This window comes from Hippopotamus amphibius, chromosome 13 (assembly GCF_030028045.1).
Source record: "Hippopotamus amphibius kiboko isolate mHipAmp2 chromosome 13, mHipAmp2.hap2, whole genome shotgun sequence".
Taxonomy (NCBI): domain Eukaryota; kingdom Metazoa; phylum Chordata; class Mammalia; order Artiodactyla; family Hippopotamidae; genus Hippopotamus; species Hippopotamus amphibius.
Genome location: NC_080198.1, coordinates 2,454,004 through 2,476,894, shown reverse-complemented (window position 1 = coordinate 2,476,894; position 22,891 = coordinate 2,454,004). Strand labels below are relative to the sequence as shown.

General features: G+C 55.0%; 1 protein-coding gene across 1 annotated transcript in view; it reads left to right on the top strand.

The window, feature by feature from the left end:
• The window catches only part of NUP210 (nucleoporin 210), a 113,020-nt gene that overhangs the window by 36,198 nt on the left and 53,931 nt on the right, over positions 1–22,891 (top strand). Inside the window, exons 7-13 of the mRNA XM_057706863.1 lie at positions 4,917–5,075; positions 5,625–5,693; positions 7,883–7,989; positions 8,896–9,036; positions 9,909–10,046; positions 11,010–11,165; positions 12,681–12,879. Coding sequence (XP_057562846.1) covers positions 4,917–5,075; positions 5,625–5,693; positions 7,883–7,989; positions 8,896–9,036; positions 9,909–10,046; positions 11,010–11,165; positions 12,681–12,879 — 969 coding nt within the window. The remainder of the gene's footprint in view (positions 1–4,916; positions 5,076–5,624; positions 5,694–7,882; positions 7,990–8,895; positions 9,037–9,908; positions 10,047–11,009; positions 11,166–12,680; positions 12,880–22,891) is intronic.

Below are 22,891 nucleotides of genomic sequence, written 5' to 3'. Positions count from 1 at the left end.
TGTGCAACCAAAACCGCTCTCCATCTCCAGAACTTTCCGATCTTCCTAAACTGAAACTCTGTCCCCATTAAACACTAACTCCCATCTCCTTCCCCCGGCCCCTGACAACCACCCTTGTACTTTCTGTTCCTGTGAATCTGACACGTCTCAGGACCTCGTGTACGTGGAATCATATAGTATTTGTCCTTTTGTGTCTGGCTTATTTCACTGAGCGTAATGTCCTCCAGCTGCATCCGCGTTGTAGCAGGTGTCACAACGCCCTTCCTTTTCAAGGCTGAGGAATGTTCCATTGTCTGCATAGACCACACTTTGGACACTTACCGGTTGATGGACACTTGGGTTGCTTCTACCTCTGGCTGTTGTAAATAGTGCCGCGTGAACACAGGTGTACACCTATCTCTTCAAAACCCTGCTTTCAATCCTTTGGGGTTGAAGAATGTCCGGAGCCATGAGCTTCACAGTGGACTGGGTTTTGCCCCTGGTCTGTGGCTGACTGCCGGGCAGCCTTGACAAGGCACTGCCCCGCGTGGGGCCCAGTTTCTGTATCGGAGCCCTCGAGGCCTTTCTGCCTGTGCTGAGGGCAGAATGAATGCGCGGACGTGGGTTTGTTCTGGAAATTCTGAAGTGCTGTGTGCGTGTGAAGCGTCGTGGATGGTGTGTTCTTAGTGCAGCGCCAGGCCTCTGGAGAGCTATTACCGTCAGTGTCATTCTGCTCAGTTTTCACATGTTTCACGTCAGAGCGCAGGGCGTCCAGGGCCTTCGGCACAAGAGTGTCACACGTGAGGCCTGTCTGTCTGAGGGCCTGGACGCATGTCCGGCCAGGTGCCTCCCCCAGGTTGCAGGCCTCCTGTCTGGGATGCAGGGCGTCGGTTAAGAAGCGTGTAGATGCTTCAGGCAGCTTGGGCCTGTTCCGTAGTTGGGTCTGAAAACCTGGGGGCAGTGGGTCTGGTCAGTCATTACTGTGCGGCAGGGTGCTGTGGCCCTGGGGAGGCCTCAGAGCCGAGGACAGGGCTCTCCTGCCCCGGGACCTGGGTCTCTCCCACACGCGGTGCCCTGCTGAAGGGCAGCGGCCTGGGCATCCCGCACGTCCCTGTGTGCTGGGCACACAGCATCCGGCTCTTCTGCACATGTCGACACACAGGCGGGGTGTGTACGAAGCTGGGCTGGGAGTCCTGGCCAGAGCCCGGCATGCACCCCAGACCTCAGGGAAGCAGATTCTATGAGCAAAGGGACTGACTCCGGTACGGCTTTCTGAGACTTTTAAAGGGGAGATGGCTCAGTGGTGGAGTTCTCGGGGCCCTGCCCCTGCATCCTCAGGGGGAACACAGTGGGGACAAGTTGAAAGGCCAGAGGGCACCCACAGGGGCTTCTTGGAAATACCGTCTCCACCTGAGCACTGTCGAGAAGCACACTGTGACCTGGTGGAGACACTTTGGAAACCTCTGACCGTCACGAGCATTTTCTAGGTGTTGTGCTTTTCACCTTATGACCCAACAACTCTGTGAGGTGGGTTTCATCAATACCCTGTTTTATAGATGAGGAAACCGGGGCACAGAATGCCCGACAGTCACAAAGCTGTCAGGTCCTTGGCCTTAATCACTCCTGCAGGAGCGCGTGGCCCTGGGCCCTGGAAGAGCACAAGAATGGCTTTCCCTTCTCCCAGGGCGGGGGGGGGGGGGGGGTGGCCCCTCTGCGGGGGCGGATAAGGGCGGAGAGCCGTGCCCCCACCGGGGAGGTTGGGGGGTTTAGTAAAGAAGAGGTCAGGGCTTACTTACCCTTTGGTGCAATGGCTCAGAGGGACACTGCATCCTGAGACACCCAGAGGACTTCCCGGTTTGGTCTAACCTGTGGTAGAAGTCAGAGAAGGGAGCGCATGAAAGATACCCCGGACAGGAATTAGTTAAGCTGTCTCCCTTGCATCTGTGGGGTAATGAGATGGAAAAACGCCTCCAAAAATAAACACACCTGGGTGATTGATGGTACTGGGTGCCGCGGGGCTGGAGCAGATTCCAGACAGATGCTCAGGGAGGACAGACGGGGAGGAGCCAGCAGAGTCCACGAGACAAGACCTCCGGGTGGACGCGCGCTGTCCGTTTTTTTTTTTTTGATGGGTTGTTTTTCTTCCTTTTAATTGAGATATAATTCACATCACTGTCATTTTTAACAGGCTGCTAGACAGGAAAGTCATGGGAATGACGTCTTTACAGGGGATGTGATTTCGGCAAGCCCCTGTCCTGCACAGCATCCCGCAGAGGCTCAGAGAATTATAGGTCAGAGGGCAGTTACCCCAAATTAGTTCTTCAAGTTTTCTCTCAGTCTTTCTTCCTTAAAAATGTAACCTTCCTTCTCTTCTTCCATCTTTTTGTTTCCCGACGTCTGCCTCCCTTGCTTTGAGTGGCAGTTTCCTTTCTCTTGAGCCCATTCTACAGACCCCCTACCCTGAGTTGCAGGCACTGCTGGAGGCGCTGCAGTGGTCAGGGGGCTGCCCAGGTCCTGCCCGCGTGGAGCTGCAGTGATGACCTGCAGATGCCCCCACCCGTGGGGCAGGCGAGGGAGGAGAGAGGCATGGAGGGGGGTGTCTGTGAGGCCGTGGGCAGTGTTCGGGGGGTGGACACAGGCCTCTCCCCCCCGTCCCCAGTGCCCGGTGCTGGCGTCCTAGACACACCTGGCCCAGTAACCAAACTGTGAGGAGGACCAGCTGGCGGAGGGAGTTGGTGTCTGAAAAGAACTTGGGTGACGGGAATGCTAGAGATTCGTGGGATAAATTGTGCTGAGGTTGGAAGATGGACGCGTGTGGGGCAGGGATTCCTGCGTCCGAGACTCAGCTGTTAGAGGACGCAGCGCGCCCTGTGCCAAGGCCGCCCGGAGCTGCTGCACGCTGGGCTGCCTGGCGGGCTGGGCTCAGACCCCCTCCCCAGGAGCTCCACGGTCTTCCCCGGAGCCTCCGTGGGGTGGGGGTGGGCGTGGGGTGGGGGGTTCTGACAGCCAGACACGCATCTGGAGGGTCGGCCGGGGTTGGGAGGGGTCAGAGACTGGGTCTCCTAGAAGAACGTGGGCCTGCTGGCCGTCTGCAGGGCAGCCTAGGGGCTGGCCCCTTACCCTGGGGGTGTTAGCAGGGCTGGGCTGGGGCTGCAGGAGCAGCCTTCCTCTGTCTGTGGACAGATAGGGACCTTTCCTGTCCGCAAAGCCTTCCCTGTTCAGTGCCTCTGACAAGTAGTGAGGTCCTGCAATACAAGAGCTGTTGAAGAGTTTGTCAGACAAGCCCCCGTTTTCATCGCCTTAGGGCTTTGTAAATAGGGTTATATCTTGTTGAGCAAGATGCTTCCGCAGTCGGTATATTTATTTCCCGGAAGGGCCTTTTTCATTTGGAGAACATTAACAAGGAAGCGAGCTAGCGCTTCATAAAGCACCACCAAGGAACGCTGCTCTGAGAGCAGCGGCGTCACCTTGTTATTTTATCATGACGTGCGTCCTCCATGCACTGCTGCTGTGTTCTGATCACCGGGTACACCGTCTGCGAGCATCTCGGCCACGCCTGAGCGTCCCTGTCGGAGACCAGGAAGTGGTCTGGAAGGGTTCTCAGTTCCAGCGAGCGCCAGAATCCCCTGCAGGGCCTGTGCCAGCGCAGCGTGCTCGATGCCCCCCCCCCCCCCCCCCCGCCTCCTCCCATCCCCCGAGTTTGGTTCGGCAGGTCTGGGACGGGGCCAGTTATCTGCAGTTTCCCAGGTGATGCTGATGGTTCGGGGAACACACTTGGAGAACCCTTTGCTCCAAGGCACATTCTTGGGGACTTCCTGGAACACACAACAGATATACCCCAGGACAGGAGATGGGCAAGTTGCCCCCCTTTCAGAATTCCTGGGAGTTTTGAAGGATGTTCTAGCTGAAGCTCCTCCAGGATCCTTGTCCTAGGTGCTTTCCATGGCAGCCCCTGCCTGGGACCCAGTGGTGAGCAGGGAAGCTGTCTGTGGTCCCTACCTCCTGTCCCTCTCTCACGCAGGAAGGCTGGAATGGGGCCCCACACAGGCACAGTGAGTGGGTTATTTGATAGGAGATCCTACAGACTGGGGAAAGGGCCTGTCCGAGGGGTCCTGCTGCCTTTCATCTGCATCCCAGCTCTGCTACGCACCGCTGCGGGGACCCTTGCAAGCTTCCAGTCTTGATTTCCGCAGTTCCCCGTCTCTCGGATAGGGGCGTCACTGGTGCCTTTTTCAAGGGTGGCTGTGGGATAAAACAGGGTGAGGTGCACGTGAAACATCTCACAGGGTGCAGATGGACACAGAGGTGGTGAGTTTGTAGAATCCATTATTTCTCAGCAAAATTGTTTTCCATCCTGGCCCAGATTGGGTGAGTTCTCTTCCACAACATGACAGAGCAGGAAGCAGTGATGGATGATCAGGATAGCAACAGAGAGAATTCTTTGCAAATTATAGACCCAGCTCTTGAAACCCAATGGGAGACCACAGAGCAGCGCCTTTCTGGAAACCCCCAGAGGACCCTCAGGTCCAGCAGACCCCACCCTGGGCCCCTCAGTGCAGAAGCAGCCGTTCACTTATTTCCACGACAAACAGCATAGGGTCTGATGTTGGTATCCTGCCAGCCGCTGGCAGTTTGAGTCAGAGGCTGTGCTTAATTTATAAAAAAAAAAAAGAAAAGCTGCTCACGACATCCACAAAAAACTGATTGCCTCTGAACATTCATGGAGAGTGTCAGCTTTGTCCACAGGCATGGAGAATAATATTAAAATTTAAAGCGTTGAAAAAAATTAAGCAAAAAAAAAAAAAAAGCAGCTGTACGGACAGGGTCCAGGGATTGGAGGCGGGGGGTGGGGTTGGGCGGGGAGGTGACATACCGACTTCAACATTTCCTGTCTTTGCTCCCTTTCCCCGCTTTGTTCTTTGTTTCTGGGTCACCAGAACTCTCAATGCCGTCCGAGCAGTACGAGCTGCAGCTTCAGAACAACGTCTGGGGCCTGGAGGGAGACCCGGGCCGGCCCGTGGCGGTCTTGGCCCAGGACACATCGACGGTCACCGCCATGCAGCTGGGACAGAGCAGCCTGGTCCTGGGCCACAGGAGTATCCTTTCCCTGGGCAGCGCCCACCTGTGGGTCCTGCGCTGGACACATGCTGCTTGGAAGTCAAGTCACTTTTCTCCCTGGAAGCGTGGCAAGGCTAAAAAAAGCCGTTTTCCCTCAAGGTCTGAAAATCAGAAAGAACCAAAATAGCACCATGGCTGAGCGGAACCGCTCACCTCTGGAGAGCCTCGCTGGAGAGGCTCTGAGGCGGGAGGCAGTGGCCGGAGCGGAACCCCACTCCCAGCTTCCGGAACCTTCTTTGGTCTCATCCAAGGGGCGCGGCCGAAGCTGTTTCCACACCAGTGTGTGGGTTGTTGTGTCTCAGACTTGTTCACGTGCTCTGGACAAGGTCTCCAGGGTCCTTGCAGGGGGCCCCCTTTTGAGCGGAGAAAGCGCCCTGTGGCCGCTGATTCTGGAAAAGGCCTGTGCTCTGCGTGGCCTCGGGCAGGGGCCCTCCCATCCCCTCTTCTCCCCAGGTGATGTCAGTGGTAACGGAGCTGTGGTAGCCAAGCCGACGCCTGGTTTATTCCCTCCTTAATGCAGAATCCAGGTATCCGCATGCAGGGCGCTTCCCGGTTACCCAACAGCACCATCTACGTGGTGGAACCCGGGTACCTGGGTGAGTGTGGGCATCCTGGGTCACCTGTGGTTACAGGAGTTAAAAAGTCAAATAAAAACGACAGCCCCCCAGGCAGTGCCTCACTGTGGCCAGCTGTGCCCGCTGGGAGGCCTGGGCCATCGTGCCTACCCTGCCTTTGCTGGGGCTGCCCCCCAGCCCTTCCCCCATCTGTGCACACAAGGGTAGACTGAGGTCCGGCTGGTGGCTGGCTCTGCAGGGAGAGAAACAGAATAGGGTGGCATCGGGAGGCCTCTGTCTCCTGGTTTTATAGCCGGGCTCTGCCCAGACCTGACCATGGCTACGGACGTTTGGGAGATGCCTTGGCGGGGAAGAGGGGGAGACTTGAGGCTGAGAGAGGAGGGGAGGAGTCTACAGCCACGGAGGACCCGGAGGGGCCCAGCCAGAGCCCAGGAGCTGTTGTAGAGATGACGCCTGGAAAGACGTCTGGACACGTGTCCCCGGGGCCTGAGCCGGCTCCCCTGTCGGGTGCACTGTGGTGGTCCAGGTGAGAGAGCTGCGGCCCGGCCGCTCCCGGTCCTCTCGCTGGCTGCCGAGTGAGGCCGCTCTTGGGTGAGACCCACGCTAATGCGTTGTGGCCCCAGGCAGGGTGGGCCTGTGTGTCTTGGGAGCTCCATCTGCTCAGAATGCTTGGTACCTGCCGTCTGTCTGGCCTGTGCGGGGCACTGGAGTCTTGTGCTCGGTTTTGTGGGGTCGGGGTGGGGGGGGGGCCCAGCGCAAGCAGCCAGGGACGGGACGGCGGTAAAGAGTTAATAAAGGGGAGTGCAGGACAAGGGCTTCTGGGAGATGGTGTTCAAGGCAGCCGTTTTCTCAGAAGCCGCTCTTGTGTGGGTGCGTCATCCTGGCAGAGGGCACAGCTCGGGCCCTGGTGTGGAGGTGAGAGGCACGTGGCGTAGCAGGGGTCAGCCCGCAGCTGGCAGCATCGTGTGTGGGCACAGAGCCGAGGCCTGGGAGGGCAGGGGCGGCTCGCGGGGAGAGCGCTCAGAGGGTAGACCTACTGTGCACTCGGGGTAGACCCTGTGGATTCAGGCTGTAGACCCACTGTGGATTCAGGGTGTAGACCTGCTGTGCACTCAGGGTGTAGACTCTGTGGATTCAGGGTGTAGACTCACTGTGGATTCAGGGTGTAGACCTACTGTGCACTCAGGGTGTAGACCTACTGTGCACTCAGGGTGTAGTGTCTCTGTGGATTCAGGCTGTAGAGCTACTGTGCACTCAGGGTGTAGACTCTCTGTGGATTCAGGGTGTAGACTCACTGTGGTATCAGGATGTAGACCTACTGTGGATTCAAGGTGTAGACCTACTGTGGATTCAGGGTGTAGGCCTGCTATGCACTCAAGAATGTAGACCCACCGTGGATTCAGGGTGTAGACCTGCTGTGCACTCAGGGTGTAGACTCTGTGGATTCAGGCTGTAGACCCACCGTGGATTCAGGGTGTAGACCTGCTGTGCACTCAGGGTGTAGGCTCTGTGGATTCAGGGTGTAGACTCACTGTGGATTCAGAGTGTAGACCTACTGTGCACTCAGGGTGTAGACCTACTGTGCACTCAGAGTGTAGTCTCTCTGTGGATTCAGGCTGTAGAGCTACTGTGCACTCAGGGTGTAGACTCTCTGTGGATTCAGGGTGTAGACTCACTGTGGAATCAGGGTGTAGACCTACTGTGGATTCAGGGTGTAGACTCACTGCATTCAGAGTGTAGACTCACTGTGGATTCAGGGTATAGACCTACTGTGGATTCAGGGTGTAGACTCACTGTGGGTTTAGGGTGTAGACTTACTGTGCACTCAGAGTGTAGACCCACTGTGGGTTCAGAGCATAGAGCTATGATAGATTCAGAGCACAGACTCACAATGGATTTAGTGTAGACCTACTGTGGGTTCAGAGTGTAGGCTCACAGTGGGTCAGAGCTAGAGCCACCGTGGACAGGGTCGAGTTTGAATGGGCCCTAGAGCATCCGGTGGGGAATGTTCAGGTTTGGTCCTGGGGCATCTGAGGTCAGCTCAGGTTCTGAGGACTCAGGACCAGTGGGAGCACTAGATCTCATTGTCCCGGGCAGCTGGTCCCTCCCCTGGAGGAGAGCAGGGGAGGCAGCCGTGGGGCCCCATCCTCTCCCTCAGCTGCAGGCCCCGTGGCCTCCATGCTGAGGCTCTGCGCCTGCCTGTTTCGCAGGGTTCACCGTCCACCCTGGCGGCAGGTGGGTGCTTGAGACCGGCCGCCTGTATGAAATCACCATCGAAGTGCTTGACAAGTCCGGCAACAAGGTCTACCTGTCGGATGTGAGTGCCCCAGTGGGCCCGGGGGGTTGGAGGGTGAGGGGCATCTCCTGGAGCAGCTGCCGCACACGCAGCCCCCAAAGCACAGGGGCCCCCGAGCAGGCAGGCCGAGTTGGGGTGCTCCCTAGCGGTGCTGCTGGGTCCACGGGAGACACTGTCTGTGGCGTCTCAGGGCCCCGTAGGCCCGTGAGTCTGCACCCCGAGGCCCCACTCCCATCAGGGCTGGAGCGGGCAGCAGGGTCACAGAGGTGGTGACGGGGAGGTGGCATCTGCCAGCTGCCCTCCTGCCCCCTCCTCATGAGCCCAGGGACCTCACGGCGCTGCGAATCCATCCTTCTCTGCCTTGCAGAGGCTCAGGGCCGGGAATGCTGCCGCCCGTCCAGAGGCCCCTTGACTGAGGCCAAGCTCAGTAGCTTCCCGGCTCTGGAAAGAGCATCACCGAGGGGCAGATGAGTCTCAGCTGTGTTTGGTCCTTTGCGAGAAATTCCCGGGATTGTGAGAACAGCCAGAGCTTCCTCCTCGTGGGGTCTGAGGTTTCGAGGAGCAGGCGAGGCTCCCCTTCGGCACCTCCGCAGAAGCCACGGCCTTCCCCGTGTAAAGACTCGGCCGATTGCCGTTTTAGGGGAGAGTAGCTCCAAGGAGCTGTGCTGTCCTTTTCTGTATCTGGTGGTCTTCTTGTCGGGACTGCAGGGTCCGAGAGCCGACCGTAGGCTTCGCGCTTCCGAGCTCCGGGTGCCTGGGTCACGTGGGGAGGGCAGCCTGGGAGGGTCAGAGGCCAGAGCGCTCGGAGCTGAGGTCCAGGGCTTCGCGTCGCTCATCAGCCCGGCCCGGCAGCTGTCCCGGGGCCACGTCCTCGACGTCCCTGAGTTGTCTCAGAAGCTCTCCTCGCCTTCCTGCCTCCCCTTCCAGAACATCCGCGTGGAACCCGTGCTCCCTGCAGAGTTCTTTGAGGTGCTGGCTTCTTCCCAGAACGGGTCGTACCATCACGTCAGGGCGATGAAGAGGGGCCAGACGGCCATCGAGGCGGCCCTCACCTCCGTGGTGGACCAGGCAAGTGGGCGCCTCCCTTGGCCGTCCCCTGGGCCCACTGCGGGCGGAAATGTCAGCCCAGGGTGGATGTGAGCCCGGGGACGTCAGGGGCCCGAGAGTGCACTGCTTCGTGGGCACCGTGGGGGTCCCACCTGCTCTGGGCTCATAGTGGTGTCTGGGGTGGGGGGTTTGGCCTTCCCCCGTCCCCTGTCCCTGTGCTGGGCCGGAGCCCCGCTTCCTCTGCCCTTTGCTGGCTCCTGTAAAAGTGAGCCCGTGCCTCTGGGACCGGGGCTAAAAACCCTTGTTGGGGAGCGGTGTTGGGCCTGTGTGTCTAGCTGTGCACTGGCCGGGACACATGAGCGTCTCTTTGGCTGTTTTGGCTCCTTAGATCCTTCAGAGTTTTTAAATTTCCCCCCATGTTTAAAAGATAGTTTCGGTGGGAGCAGATTTTACTGATTGGAAGCTTGGTGTGGGTGTTCTTATCTTGCTGCCACGCACAAACCTCTCTTGGACCTCACGGAGGCAGACATGGCCCGTGGACCAGGCAGAGATTCCTACCAAAGTGGCCACTTCCGCTCTGGAGGTTTTGGGCAAGTTGCTTTCATGCCCCGTGCCTCGGTTTCCCCATCTGTAAAGTGGGGATAACCACGTCCATCCTGTCAGGGGTGCCATGAAGATGCAGTCAAGCAGTGTGTATTTGAGAGGCTGTTACAGAGCCACTGCAAGCCGTCTCCATGGAGATGGAGAAGGCCTCAGGGTACCTGGCATTTTCCTTCCCCCTCCCCTACAATCGCAAAACCAACCCTGGGGACTGGTGCCCGGCGGAGGGGGGGCAGGGCTCTGCTTGGGTGCTGGTGGTCATGGCGGCATGTGGTGCTCTCATCCCCTTGCAGGACGGAGGGGTCCACACGTTACGGGTGCCTGTGTGGAACCAGCAGGAGGTGGAAATCCACGTCCCCATCACCCTCTATCCGAGCATCTTGACGTTTCCGTGGCAACCAAAGACAGGCGCCTATCAGTACACAATAAAGGTAACTGTAAGACCCTGTCTGGGTGCATACCTTTGGGTGTTTCCATGGGGTGGGGGCGTTAGGTCCATTCTTCCTGTTAAAATTAGTTGTTGGGAGAGAAGGAGTCTTTATACTCTCTGTATTTTCTGAGGTTTCTATCACAGCAGTATATTTTGGTAATTAGGACAAAACTGTGAAACATAGAAAAGAAAGCGTGATAAAGAAAGTCCTGAACGTGGATTTAACTTCCACATGTATTTGTTTCTGTAAAAAAATTATTGTTTTCTGGAAGCAGTGTAAATATCATCAGGGAAGAGTTTGGAATTCGAGGGGAAGGCATCTCCAGCTGCATCACATATCAGGTGTTCTTGGTCTTTGATGTTCACGTGCCCACTTGGTTTAGGGGTAGGGCCCAGTGCCCACTGGGGCTGGAGCCCGTGTGGCCTGCCCCGTCCCACCCGTCCCTGCCGTCTCCCGGCAACGAGACAGGTGTCCTGTGTGTGCACTGGGACCCACTGTCCCTTCATTCAGTGTGTCACCTTCCTGGCCCCTCTAGGGTTCAGGGGTGGTGGCCCCTGATCTGGGAGGCCGCTTGGCTGTCCTTTATTTCATGACAGACAACTCGGAGCGGGCAGGGGTCTGTGCCAGGAGGGGGCAGGGAAGCTGAGTCCTGCACCGGCCTCTGGGGTGGGGGTCTTCCCCCTCCAGCCTGGGCTCAGGAGTTGCCCCTGGGTCCTGGGGCCACTGTCACGGTCATATGTGTATGCATGTGTCAGCCACAAGGTCCCCAGAATATGAGGGCCAGAATGAGACAGGGTGGGGAGAGCGTGGGGTGGAGGCAGTGCCAGCCAGACGTTGGCTGATACCACGTGTCTCCACGTGATGGCGGGATGCTGACCGCCTGTGAGAGAGCGAGGGTGTGAGAGAGAGAGGGACCGAGGCACCAGGCAGGCGGGCTGACCCGATGATGATTTCCCTCCCCAGGCCCACGGCGGGAGTGGGAACTTCAGCTGGTCCTCCTCGAGTTCTGTGGTTGCCACGGTCACCGTCAAGGGTGTGATGACCACAGGCAGTGACACTGGACTCAGTGTGCTCCAGGCACGTGACGTGCAGAACCCGCTGCATTTCGGTGAGATGAAGGTGAGACTTCAGGCCAGGACGGCCGCGGGGAGGCTCAGGCGGTGGTCTGTAGCCGCCGTCTTATTCAGCCTCAGGTTTAACTCAGAAACACCTTTTAGCCCTTGGTCTTGTACGTGGAGGTGGTGGTGGCGGCAAGGGGGTTGGTGTCAGGTCTAGTCCTGCCCCTGAGCTCATGGCCAGATCAGGGAGACAGCCATCCCGTGCTGCACCAGGCAGGGATGGGACCAGCCAAGTTTCCTGAAGGGAGAGCAGAGGATACAGAAACATGAGATACTCAAAGGAGTCCTTCCAGAAGATCCCCCTGACCTGAAAGCTGTGAACCTCCAAGTTGGAAGGACCACTGCGTGCTGTGTTGTAAATTCACAGTGAAAGGAGAGCCCCAGACTCCAAGAGACCAGCCCCGCTCCTTTCCTCTGACTCCTGTTCAGATCCAGGTCGGGAGTCCCCACACGGGGCCCCTACACCTGGCATTCATCCCAAGTGACGTGGGACCGGCTCAGCAAAGGCCGAAGGTGGGAGTGGCCACCTGCAGCCGAGCCTCTGCCAGCCCCGCCTGGCGGCCTCCTGACCCCAGCTCTTTCCTGATCGCCTGACCCTCTTCTCAGCCTGTTTTATTATTCCATTTAGGGCTGACATCAAAGCTCTGTACATAGTGTGTCCAATCCCAGCCTTCTCCTACACTGTTTGGGACATTGACGGACAGGCTTTTCTTGTCTTTTTATTTCGATCCACACACACCTACCTAAAGATCCATCTAACTCTCATCTGAGTGGGGTCGTCACCGAGACCCCTTAGCTGCACCGTAATTGTCAAGTATTTGGGTCATCTGTGACTGGCTTGCCCCTCCGGTGCCCCCAAGCTCCCATCACAGTAAATGTGCCCCTCTCACCCGGCTGCCCAGCCCAGAACCTGAGGACCGTTCCTCAGTGTGTGTCGTGGTCAGAGCCTGGTTTCCGGGGCCGCCTGCATGGTCCAGACTCCACTGGGCTCCAGCCGGGCAGGCTCTCAGCCCCCTGGCCAGGTTCCTCATCAGGCATAGAGGTTGGTGATAGAACATTCTTAACAAGGAGGCTGAGAGGATGGGATGAGTTCATTCTGTTCTTGGAACAGCGCCTGGCATGTGGGGAGTCTTGTGTGGTCTAAGTATTAGTGTTCTGGATGCTGGTGAAGCCTCTCTTGCCCCGCACACTTGCCCGCTTTACGTCTCTCCAACGCACTGAGCCATACGTGTCTCAGGACCTTTGCACGGACGGTCTCTTCTTCCCAGACCTTTGTCTGGCTGACGCGGACATGGCTCCCAGGTCTGAGCTCCTACGTCACCGTCTCAGAGAGGCCTTCCCTGACAGCTCTGTCCTGAAGGTCCCCCCTGTGTCCCCAGCACACACCACCGTGTTCCCCAAGCTCAGGCTTCTCACCGACAGTCCTTGGTGCCCACACACAAGGTATTAGGAAAGCTGAGCGGTGGCTTATCCTCCTCCGAGGAGCCTGCCGACCGTGCGCGCCCCTGTCCTCCAGGTGTACGTGATCGAGCCCAGCGGCATGGAGTTCGCCCCGTGCCCGGTGGAGGCCCGCGTGGGCCAGAGCCTGGAGCTGCCCCTGAGGATCCACGGGCTCATGCCCGGCGGGGCTGACGAGGTGGCCACGCTGAGCGACTGCTCCCACTTTGACCTGGCGGTGGAGGTGGAGAACCAGGGCGTGTTCCAGCCGCTCCCAGGTAACGCTGCGCCGTGAGTGGCTGCCGCACGGCGAGTCAGGGCCGACAGCCTGGGTTCTCCGCGTGGGCCGCCCCCGATTCCTCAATCAGGGGCTGATTCGGCAGTGGAGTCACCGCCTGAGACATGGCATTGGTCCACCGTCAGCTGTGGTCTGCCCTGGATCTGACCGCATGTGGCCCCGTGTCCCTCTGCTTTCTGAGCCTCAGTTTCTACATCTCCGAAGTGGGCATCCTCCCAAGTAGCGTCACACACCATGGTGTCCATCACGGTGCCTGGAGTGCAGCAGGTGCTTGGAATACACTGTCGATAGGGGTTTTAGGGCTTTGGATGAGTTACAGAGTCATAAGCCCTTTGTGACTTCATGGTCCGCCCCTCAGGCCATCGAGGCCAGGCACCCCCTGCAGGGTTGGGTGGTGATATCGGTGGTGACGGTGGCAGTGGCGCTCCGTTATGTGGTGTCAACCCTGCCGGGCGTGGTGTGTGCACTTGGCATGTGTGACCTCACCAGGCATCACAGCCGCTGGGGGAGAAGGGCCTGTGGTTGGGCCACGTGTCAGGTGAAGAGACCGAGGCTGCGTCGCTGCCCAAGATCCCACGAGGTCCGCAGGCCGGGAGGGATACAGTGCTGGGTGTGTCTGACACTGACCCTGAAGCCTTCGTCCCCTGGGAAACAGGGCCTCCCAGGGGAGTCGGCCCAGGGAGTCCCCTCCGACTGCGGATGACAAAAACCAAGGACTGGTGGTGAGTACGCTCCGGGCAGGGTTAGAGTGGACGGGGAGCAGCGTTTGAGGGTGCGCCCCTAGGATATGTGCACACACAGTGGCCTGGGGTGGCAGAACCTGTCGAGTCCAGAATCACAGGGGGCGTGGACCTTAGTGGCCAGAAGTGGGGGCCGCCACTGGTTTCTTTTCTTTGCTTTTTAAAATAAGTTTACTTATTTGTTTATTTTATTCACTGGGTCTAAATTGCTGCACACGGGCTTTCTCTAGTTGATGCGAGTGGGGGCTGCTCTTCATTGTGGTGCGTGGGCTCCTCGTTGTAGTGGCTTCTCTTGTTGTGGAGCACAGGCTCTAGGCGCATGGGCTTCAGTGGTTGCGGCATATGGGCTCAGTAGTTGTGGCTCATGGCTCTAGAGCACAGGCTCAATAGTTGTGGCGCACGGGCTTAGTTGCTCCGCGGCATGTGGGATCTTCCCGGAGCAGGGCTTGAACCCACGTCCCCTGAGTTGGCAGGTGGATTCTTAACCACTGAGCCACCTAGGAAGTCCCTGCCACTGGTTTCTGAGCCGAGGAGTGACTGCTTGATCCTGGCAGTTTAGGAAGCTTGGGGGCAGAGGTGTTTGTAGGCTTGCCTGTGGGGCCAGGCAGCTTTCCATGTCACTGCTGTGGTCATGGTCACTCACAGAGCTGTTTGAACGTGAAGCTGCTGAGACATCACAGAACGTCACTGGACATCACTGAGTTCACATCCTTCCCTGGAGGTGCTGCTGCATCCTCTCTGACCATCCAGGAGGAACCGGGCTCTCCGAGTTCTGTGTGCTCAGTGAGGCCACCGTTTAGGATGGAGGCAGATATCCATGTGGGAGAGCGAGACCTGCTGATGGCAGGAGGGGAGCCCGCTGCCCCTGTGCTCCTGCCACGCGCGTCCTGGAGGGGCATCTGCCGGCTGCAGCCAGGTCGTCCCAGGAATAAAAGGTGAAGAACAGGGCTCGGGTTCCACAGTCTTGGTCCCGGTGCTGCCTTTATCAAAACTCCTGGCATGCCCTCCTCCAGATCTGTGCATTTCACTGTGTGTAAGTTTGACCTGAAGAAAAAAGGAACCCTAGAGAAATATTGTCCTGTAGATAATTACGTGTGCCAGAGTGTTTAGGATGAAGGGTACCAATGCCTGCAGCTCGCTTTTAGATGCATAAAAAAGTGGATGGATTGATGGATGGGACGAGGGTGGATAGATACACAGCCAGAGAAACAGAAACAAATGTTAGCTGTAGAATCTAAGGGGCTTCACAGCATGATTTTTTTCTACATGTTTGGCAAGAAAACTATAAAATACCACCAGAATGGCTTTTTAAAAACAGATGGAAGATACCAAGCATTGGCAGGGATGTCGCGCAGCTGCTAGTCGCGGTGTGACTCGACACAGCCATTTTTGGAAGGGTAGTTGGCAGAAACGGCAAAAGCTGAACACAGGCGCCAAGGACCGGAGGTGAGGTCCTACATTCCTCGGGCCCCCGAGGAATGCGTCCCCCAGAGAAACGCCGCACGTGCTCAGAGCAGCACGGTGCCTGCCTCATGGCCCTGCACCACCAGCAGCCCAGGTACCCCCACCCCCTGCCGTCTGCGCACGCGCCGCTGCAGAACCGCCGGCAGACAGCAGGCGGTCACTGTGTAAGGCCACCGGGCTCTGGGCGTCCTGTCGCTCAGCAGTAGTTACCAAACTGCCCACGTACCGCACACCTGCATACTTATGCTGAACTGGCTGCAAAGTAGCTGATGTGTGCATTTTCCTATTTGTGTGTGTATGTGCACAGCAGGGAAAAGGCGATAAGGAAATGTGAAACGTGACCAGCGATTGTGTGAAGGGACTCGGGGTCCTCTGGTTCTCTTCTAGGGAGCAGAGTCGCATTGCTGAGAGAAGCATGGCCCCAAACCAGACCAGCGGGGTGTGAGTCCCAGCTCTGCTGCTTCCCAGCTGTGGGACCTTAGGCCAGTTACTTAACCTCTCTGGACCTTGGGTTTCACATCTGTAAAGTGGGAATGATCGTAGTACTTCCTAGAATTGTTTGAGAATTGGTACGTGTAGAGTCCCTAGTATGCTATCAGCATTCGGCATACCTCTCATTGCTGTCTCTCCTCAAGCTTTTCATGGTAAACCCACATTACTGTTAAAATTAGAAAACGTACGTGTGTATTTTAAGAAACAACAAGGAACAATCAGAGAAAGGGTACTAACTGCTCAGCTCTTTGCCTGGGTGGTAGGGGTCCAGGTTACAGTGTTTATCGGACCCATGCTGTGTATTAAGCACTGATACATCAGATGAGCACAGTGAGGGCCAGAGAGGTTAAGTGATTTGTCTGAGGACACACAGCACAGGTAGAACCAAGGCCCCAGGAGAGCAGCCCCCTGGAGCAGCCTGTGAATGGTCCGTAGGGCAGAGTGGGTGAAGGGGGCTGGGGCACCCCATCTCACAGCCTGCTCTGTCCACGCTGTTCTCAAGACTGGATAATCACTCCTTGAGGACTTGCAAATGCATCTTTATTTTTGTGTCCTTGGGACTCTCTCGGGATCTAAGAGGAACGTGGCAGTTGGTCTGGAGGTCTGGCGTCTCTCACAGGCTCGCTGAAGCCAGTGGTCACATCCCTGTCCTTCTGACATCCTTCCTGCAGCCCCTCCACGTCCCGCTGCAGAACGGCCTCAGAAGACGATTTTCTGCGTTGACTTGGTGTGGCGAGTGCCCCAGAAACTAGTAGTGAAATCCACAGAGGAGGTATTTCAGTCAGAAAGCCGACTGCAGCCTGTAGGCACCAAGGAACTGAGCTTGGGTTAGTGTGAAAGAGGCAGCCACGGCCCAGCCAAGGCCGAAGGCCCGGGACTCACGGAAGAGGAGAAGACGTCTCCTGGGAGTTTGGAGACGCAGAGCACAGAGCACCAGTGGGGCTGGTCCTGGGAGCAGGGGGGCCGGTCCAGCCCCTGACGCCCAGCCTCGCTCCCCATTTCTGTCCTGCGTGTGCCTGACCCCCAGCTTCCTGCCGCCCGGATGCCTGCTCTCCATCCCTGGGCTCAGCGGGGAAAGGGGAAAAGGCCCGACTCCTGCGAGACAGACAGAAAAGTCAGCTGCACAGGAAGGGACCCCAAGCCGCCTCGGGGACCACGCCCCCCACCACGTCCCTGCCTCCCCCGCGGGCGGGCGCGTGGGCTTTGTTATCCTAGGATGACCCTCTTGCTCGCGGCGAACACGGGCCGCGGGACCACGTGGTCCCCTCGTCCTCCTGGAAGTGCTGGGTGATGTCCCTGCAGAGAGGCCGTGCACAGCTTCTGCATTTCTGCCCCGAGGGCGGCTGCGGCCTCCTCCCATCCGAACCACACGTGTGGCTGCCGGGAGTGGCCGTGACGGTTCCTTGGCGTCGTCATTCCGTCGGGCTGTTCTGATGAGCTCCACGTCCCACGTCACTCCCTCTTCTCCGCCTGGTGCGTCCACAGCCCCGGTTCTGGGCGGAAGGAGGCGGAGCAGAGCGTCCGTGAGGCAGCTTTCTGGAGCATGGAGTTCGTTTCAGGACGGGAGGAGTCAAGTGCTTGACGAGAACCGCCCCTCCCCCACCCGCCTGGAAGGACAGACGGAAGAGCGGGGGAGGGGACAAGCGCCCCAGGAAAGGCTGTCCAGGCTCTGAGGCCTCACCCAGGTGGAGGCTGAGCGGCGGGCCTGCTCCCAGGCCGGCCTCTCCTCGGCCCCCAGGCGGCTCCAGGCCGTCCTCGAAGCTCAGCAGCTTGTTGGATACGGTGCTCCGGAAGGCTGTGGAGGTGCCGGATACCCTCCTGGTCGGAATCCCGTGCTGAGAAGGCCCCCCTCGTGCCCGCGCCCTCGTCCACGGGCCCGAGTTCTCTCACCCGGGCGTCTGTGCACGTCCTGCCGGCTCCCGCCTGCCCGCAGCTGTGTGCGGCCCATCTCCGGGCTCAGCGTCCTCTTGCTCTGCATTCAAAGGCAGGGAGCGCAGCCTGACCCTCCTCGGCCGTCCAGAGGGGACCACGCGGGGCTCACGTTGTTGTGATGCTTCTTGCTGGGCAGCCTGGAGTGTAGATGCTTTCCGATCAAGTCTGAGCATCTCCCAGCCACCCCCTGCCGGCTCTGGCTACCAGAGGGCCAGGCTGGGGTCCCACCATCAGGTTGCCAGGAGGGTCCCGCCCTGGGGGCATCTGGTTTCCTCTGAGGCTCCATTGTGGCTGCTGTGTTGTGGGTGGAGGGGGTGATCCCCGCCTCCAGGCTGGGTGAGGGGCTGGCGGGCTCTCTGGCCTCTGCCCTGACTCCTGGTCCTCCTCAGGTTGCTGATGTTCTCCCCGTAGAGCCACGCGGGGACGAGAGGCTCCTCTGCCCCTGAACTCACTGCTGGGGCCCAAGTCTGCAGCTGTCACGTCCATCTCATCCTCAGAGAGGAGGATTCCTGGCTCAGGTCCCAGGCTCAACCCCCTCCTGGTGGCTGTGCTGCAGGGCGGAGACCAGCTGCCCGTGTGCCCCAGGCCTCCGTCTGTCCTGTGGCCGTGGTCCTGTTGCAGAAAACCGATCCTACGAGAGACCAAGCATCACACTCAGAGGGTTGGAGAACTCAGATTTATTGAGCCGGCGGACCCAGACGAGCTAACGCTCCAAAATTCTGGGCCCCGTTTCAGGGGAGTCTTCTCCTTCTATAGGTTAAAACATACAACTCTAATTGGTACAAACTGATTGGTTACAAAATTAGTATAGGTTACCGGCAGTTACAGAGCGTGGGAGTTGCTATGGGTTACACACTTGGGGGGGTTTCTAACAGAAACTTGCAGGAGCAGGACATTCCATACTTATCAGGACTAAGGTCACAATTGGCATTCTCATATTGGGTACAGGTTGAAGTTAATGAACACATAACAAGTCTATGTGCGAAGGGTCTCAAACAAAGGCTTGGGGTGGATGCCTGAGAGCGAGGCATTCTTCCCTTATCTGATCACCCTCGTAACTCATTTTATGTTTAACTGAGAGTGGCGAGCAGGCCTTTGCAAGGTAGAGGAGAGTAAGAAATTACAGGTGTGGAAGTTTCAGTGTCCTCATCAGTCCTGTAAATGGTCCAACGGGTCTCCTCTAGCCATTCACCTCGGATAACTTTATGATGTTGGGAGATTTGAGACCTTCATGCTGTGGACTTCATGGGAAAGTGCCTGGAGTCTGGAGGAGCTCTGCTGATTTTCTTTATGACCTTGATGGCCAGCCAGGCCACTGTCACCTTGGCGAAGCTGCCCTGGCCAGTGGTCTTGAGGAGCTTGGAGTAGTTCACACGAGCCTTCTTGTTAGCAGGGAGGCCTCAGTGGGGCCCTGCACGAACTGTACTAACAATACCAGCAGTGGTAACTAATACTAACCAGTGGTACTAACAAACATATGCTCACCAACGATGATCATAAATACTAACTATGCCAACTATACCAACAATTCTAACTATACTAAAAATGCTACGAAAAAACATTAAGATAAAATGAGAAAAAGAAAATTTAAAAGAAAAGAAAGAAAAATAAAAGAGTAGAGGACAAAAGAAAAAATACACAAAATGGAGCGGGGAGGGTGGAATAAGCTAAACTGTGGGTCCAAGGCCGCCAGGTCACCCAAGGCAGCTTCCTGGGCTATGAGGACCAAAAGCCTGGGCCCAGCAGGGACATCTCTAGGATTTCTGTCAATACATCACAGTGGCACCTTATGAGGTCAGAGCAAGAAACAGACCAGTCACGGCCGGGGAGAAACCACAGTGGTTTTCTCACCAACTGGCCTCAAGACAAACTTTACTCTTAACGTACAAGGACCCAAAGAGCTTTTTGTTTATGTGGGTTATTAGAAATTGATATTTACTTTATTCGAAATGACAACTGTAGGATAATTCAGTGGCCTTTCATCTCTAGTTTGAAAATCTCTAATAATGTTTAGCTTTTAAAGACCTCATGATGTCAACACTTGAAATATTGAATTCCTTTTCCTTAAACTCTGTTCTCAAAATAATCCTACAATTCAGCTGACAGCACAACACTATAGGAAAACGTTCTGTTGTATAAGACACGGTAAGATAATTATCTTTATGTTTCTGTCATTCTGTCGAGTACGTAGTGTTTGAAACCTGGGATGTTGGGGGTGATTCCAGAACCTCCCCTGGTGGCGCTCACAGTCCAACGAACTCACTTAGAGGAAACAGTTAGAACAGAACTAAATGGGGATTCATTTAACACCCATCCTAAGAACTATGGGCGCCAGGAAGTGGTGCGGATGAAAAAGCTGCACAGGAGAGGAGAGACCTGGCGTGGGTGCGAAGGTACATTATTAGCATCTGCAGAGCTGAGAGGAAGATAGCTTGCATCTGATTTTCACCAGTAAGATCAGGAGATTTCTTATCAGAAACTTTGGAGGCCAGATGGTGTGGGTTGATGTATTCAAAGCGTTGCAGGAAAAAAGCTTTCAACCAAGAATCCTATATCTGGCAAGACTGTCTGCAAAAATGAGTGAGAAATGAAGACCTTCCCAGGGAAACCAAAGCTGAGCAAGTTCTTTACCACCAGACCTGCCTGCGATAAGGGGCTCATCCTTCAGACTGAAATGAAGAACATGGAAGCCTTGTGACCGAAAGTCTTGTGAAGAAATAAAGAAAATACACAGAAGATTAGAAAAGCTGGTACCATTGTAACTTTGGTTTGTAGCTCCACTTTTTGTTTTCTACTTAATTTAAGAGACTAATGTATTTTTTAAAAAATCCCAATGATTAGTCTGTTTTTGACACATGATGCATGGAGGTGTAATTCTGTGACCTTGGTACCTGAAAGGAGGTAGGGTCGGAGCTGCACAGGAGCAGAGTTTTTGTACGTTACTGAAGTTAAGCTGGTACAACTGGGCATTAGACGGTTATAACTTTAGGATGTTAAATGCAATCCCATGGTAACCAGAAAGAAAAGAGCCGTAGAATACACACAAAAGGAAATTAGAAGGGAATTAAAATGTTTCACTGCAAAAAATCAGCTAAGAGTAAAAGAAGATGGCCATGCAGGAAATGAGGGACAAAAGAGCCAAAAGACATGTGAAAAACAAACAGCAAAATAAAAGAAATAAATCTTTTTATTAGTAATTATTTTCACTGTAATGGATTACATTCTCAAACAAAAGACAGATTGGCAGGTGGATCAAAATGTGTGATCCAGCTATGCTATCTATAAGAGACTCACTTTAGTGCCAAAGACGCAAAAAAGTTGAATAGAAAATGATTGAAAAAGATAGCCCATGCAGACAGTAACCGCAAGAGAGCAGGGTGGCTGTACTAACCTCAGACAAAGCAGACTTTAAATCAGAAAAGGTTACGAGAGACGAAGAGGATGCTGTACATTAGTGAGAGGTTCAGTACGGCTAGAAGATAAAACTATAAACATTTATACCCCTAATGATAGACCATCAAAATATATGAAGCAAAAATGGATAGAACTGATGGAGAAGAGGTTGGTTCTATATAATATTTGGAGCCATGAATACCCCACTCTCAGGAATGGATAGAATAACCAGACAGAAGGTAAATGAGGAAGCAGAGGACTGAACAACACAGTAAACCAACTGGATGTAACAGACACACATAACCCAACCCAGCAGGACAACACACGTACACGTGGTGCCTTCTCCAGGACACACTGTGCTTTAGACCACAGGTTAAGTCTCAGTAGACATTAAAAGTTAGATATCAGGACTTCCCTGTGGTTCAGTAGTTAAGAATCTGCCTGCCAATGCAGGGGACACGAGTTCGATCCCTGGTCCGGGAAGATCGCACATGCCGCAGATCAACTAAAGAGCAGCTACCATGAGCCACAACTACTGAGCCCATGTGCCATGACTGCTGAAGCCCGTGCGCCTAGAGCCCATGCTCCGCAACAAGAGAAGCCACTGCAATGAGAAGCCCATGTACCGCAATGAAAAGTAGCCCCCACTGGCCACAACTAGAGAAAGCCTGTGCACAGCAACGAAGACCCAATGCAGCCAAGAAATAAAGCAATATTAAAAAAAAAAAAAAAGATATCATACAAGGTATCTGCTCTGACCACAGTGAGTTGAAGTTAGAAATCAATGACAGAGGCAAAGTGGAAAATTCACAAATTTGTGGAAATTACACAACACACTCTTAAAGAACCATTGCATCAAAGAAGAAATCACGGGGGAAATTAGAAACTACTTAGATATGAAGAAAAATGAAATAGGACATACCAAACTTAGGAACACAGCAAAGCAGTGCTGAGAGGGTAATTTATAGCTATAAATGCTTATTTTACATTAAACAGAAAGATCTTGGGCCTTCCCTGCCAGCCCAGTGGTTAGGACTCCATGCGTCCGCTGCTGGGGGCGTGGGCTTGATCCCTGGTTGGGAAACTATGAACCGGAATGCTGCAAGTGCAGCCCCCCACAAACAACAACCCCCCCAAACCCCACCCCCCACAAAACCCCCACCCATATCTCAATTCAATAATCTAACTTTGTGCAACTTAGAAAACTAGAAAAAGAACAAATTAAACTGAAAGCTAGCAGAAGGCAGTCAACAATAAAGATTAGGGCAGAGACAAAATAGAGAATAGGAAAGCAGTAGAGAAAATCAGTAAAACCCAAAGTTGGTTCTTTGGAAAGATGAACAGAGTTGGCTGACTGTTAGCTAGATTGACTAAGAAAAAAACAGGAAGCAAATTATTAACATAAACGTGAACGTGGAGACATTGCTGACTGTAGAGAAATGAAAAGGATTGTAAGAGAGTACTGTGAACAACTGTACTCTAACAAATTGGATAACCTGGATAAAACGAAAAATTCCTAGAAATATAAAACCTACCAAGACTGAGTCATAAACAAATAACAAATCTGAAAAGACTCAATGCTAGTAAAGTGATTGGATCAGTAATCAGAAGCTTCCAAACAAAGAAAAGCCTTGGACCTGATGGCTTCACAAGTGAATTAAAGAATTAATACCTATCCTTCTTCCAGAAAATTACAGAGGGAAAATTTCCTAACTCATTCTATGAAGCCAGCATTATCCGGATACCAAAGCCAGAAGAAGATACTACAAGAAAAGTACAGACCCATATCCCTGATGCACACTGATGGACAAATCCTCAACAAAATACTAGCAAACTGCATTCAACAGCATATTAAAAGGATTAAACACCAGGACCAGGTGGGATTTGTTCCTGGAATGCAGGGTTTCAGTAGTCTAAAACTAACGTGATACACTGCATTAGCAGAACATAGGAAAAAAACCACAAGATCAT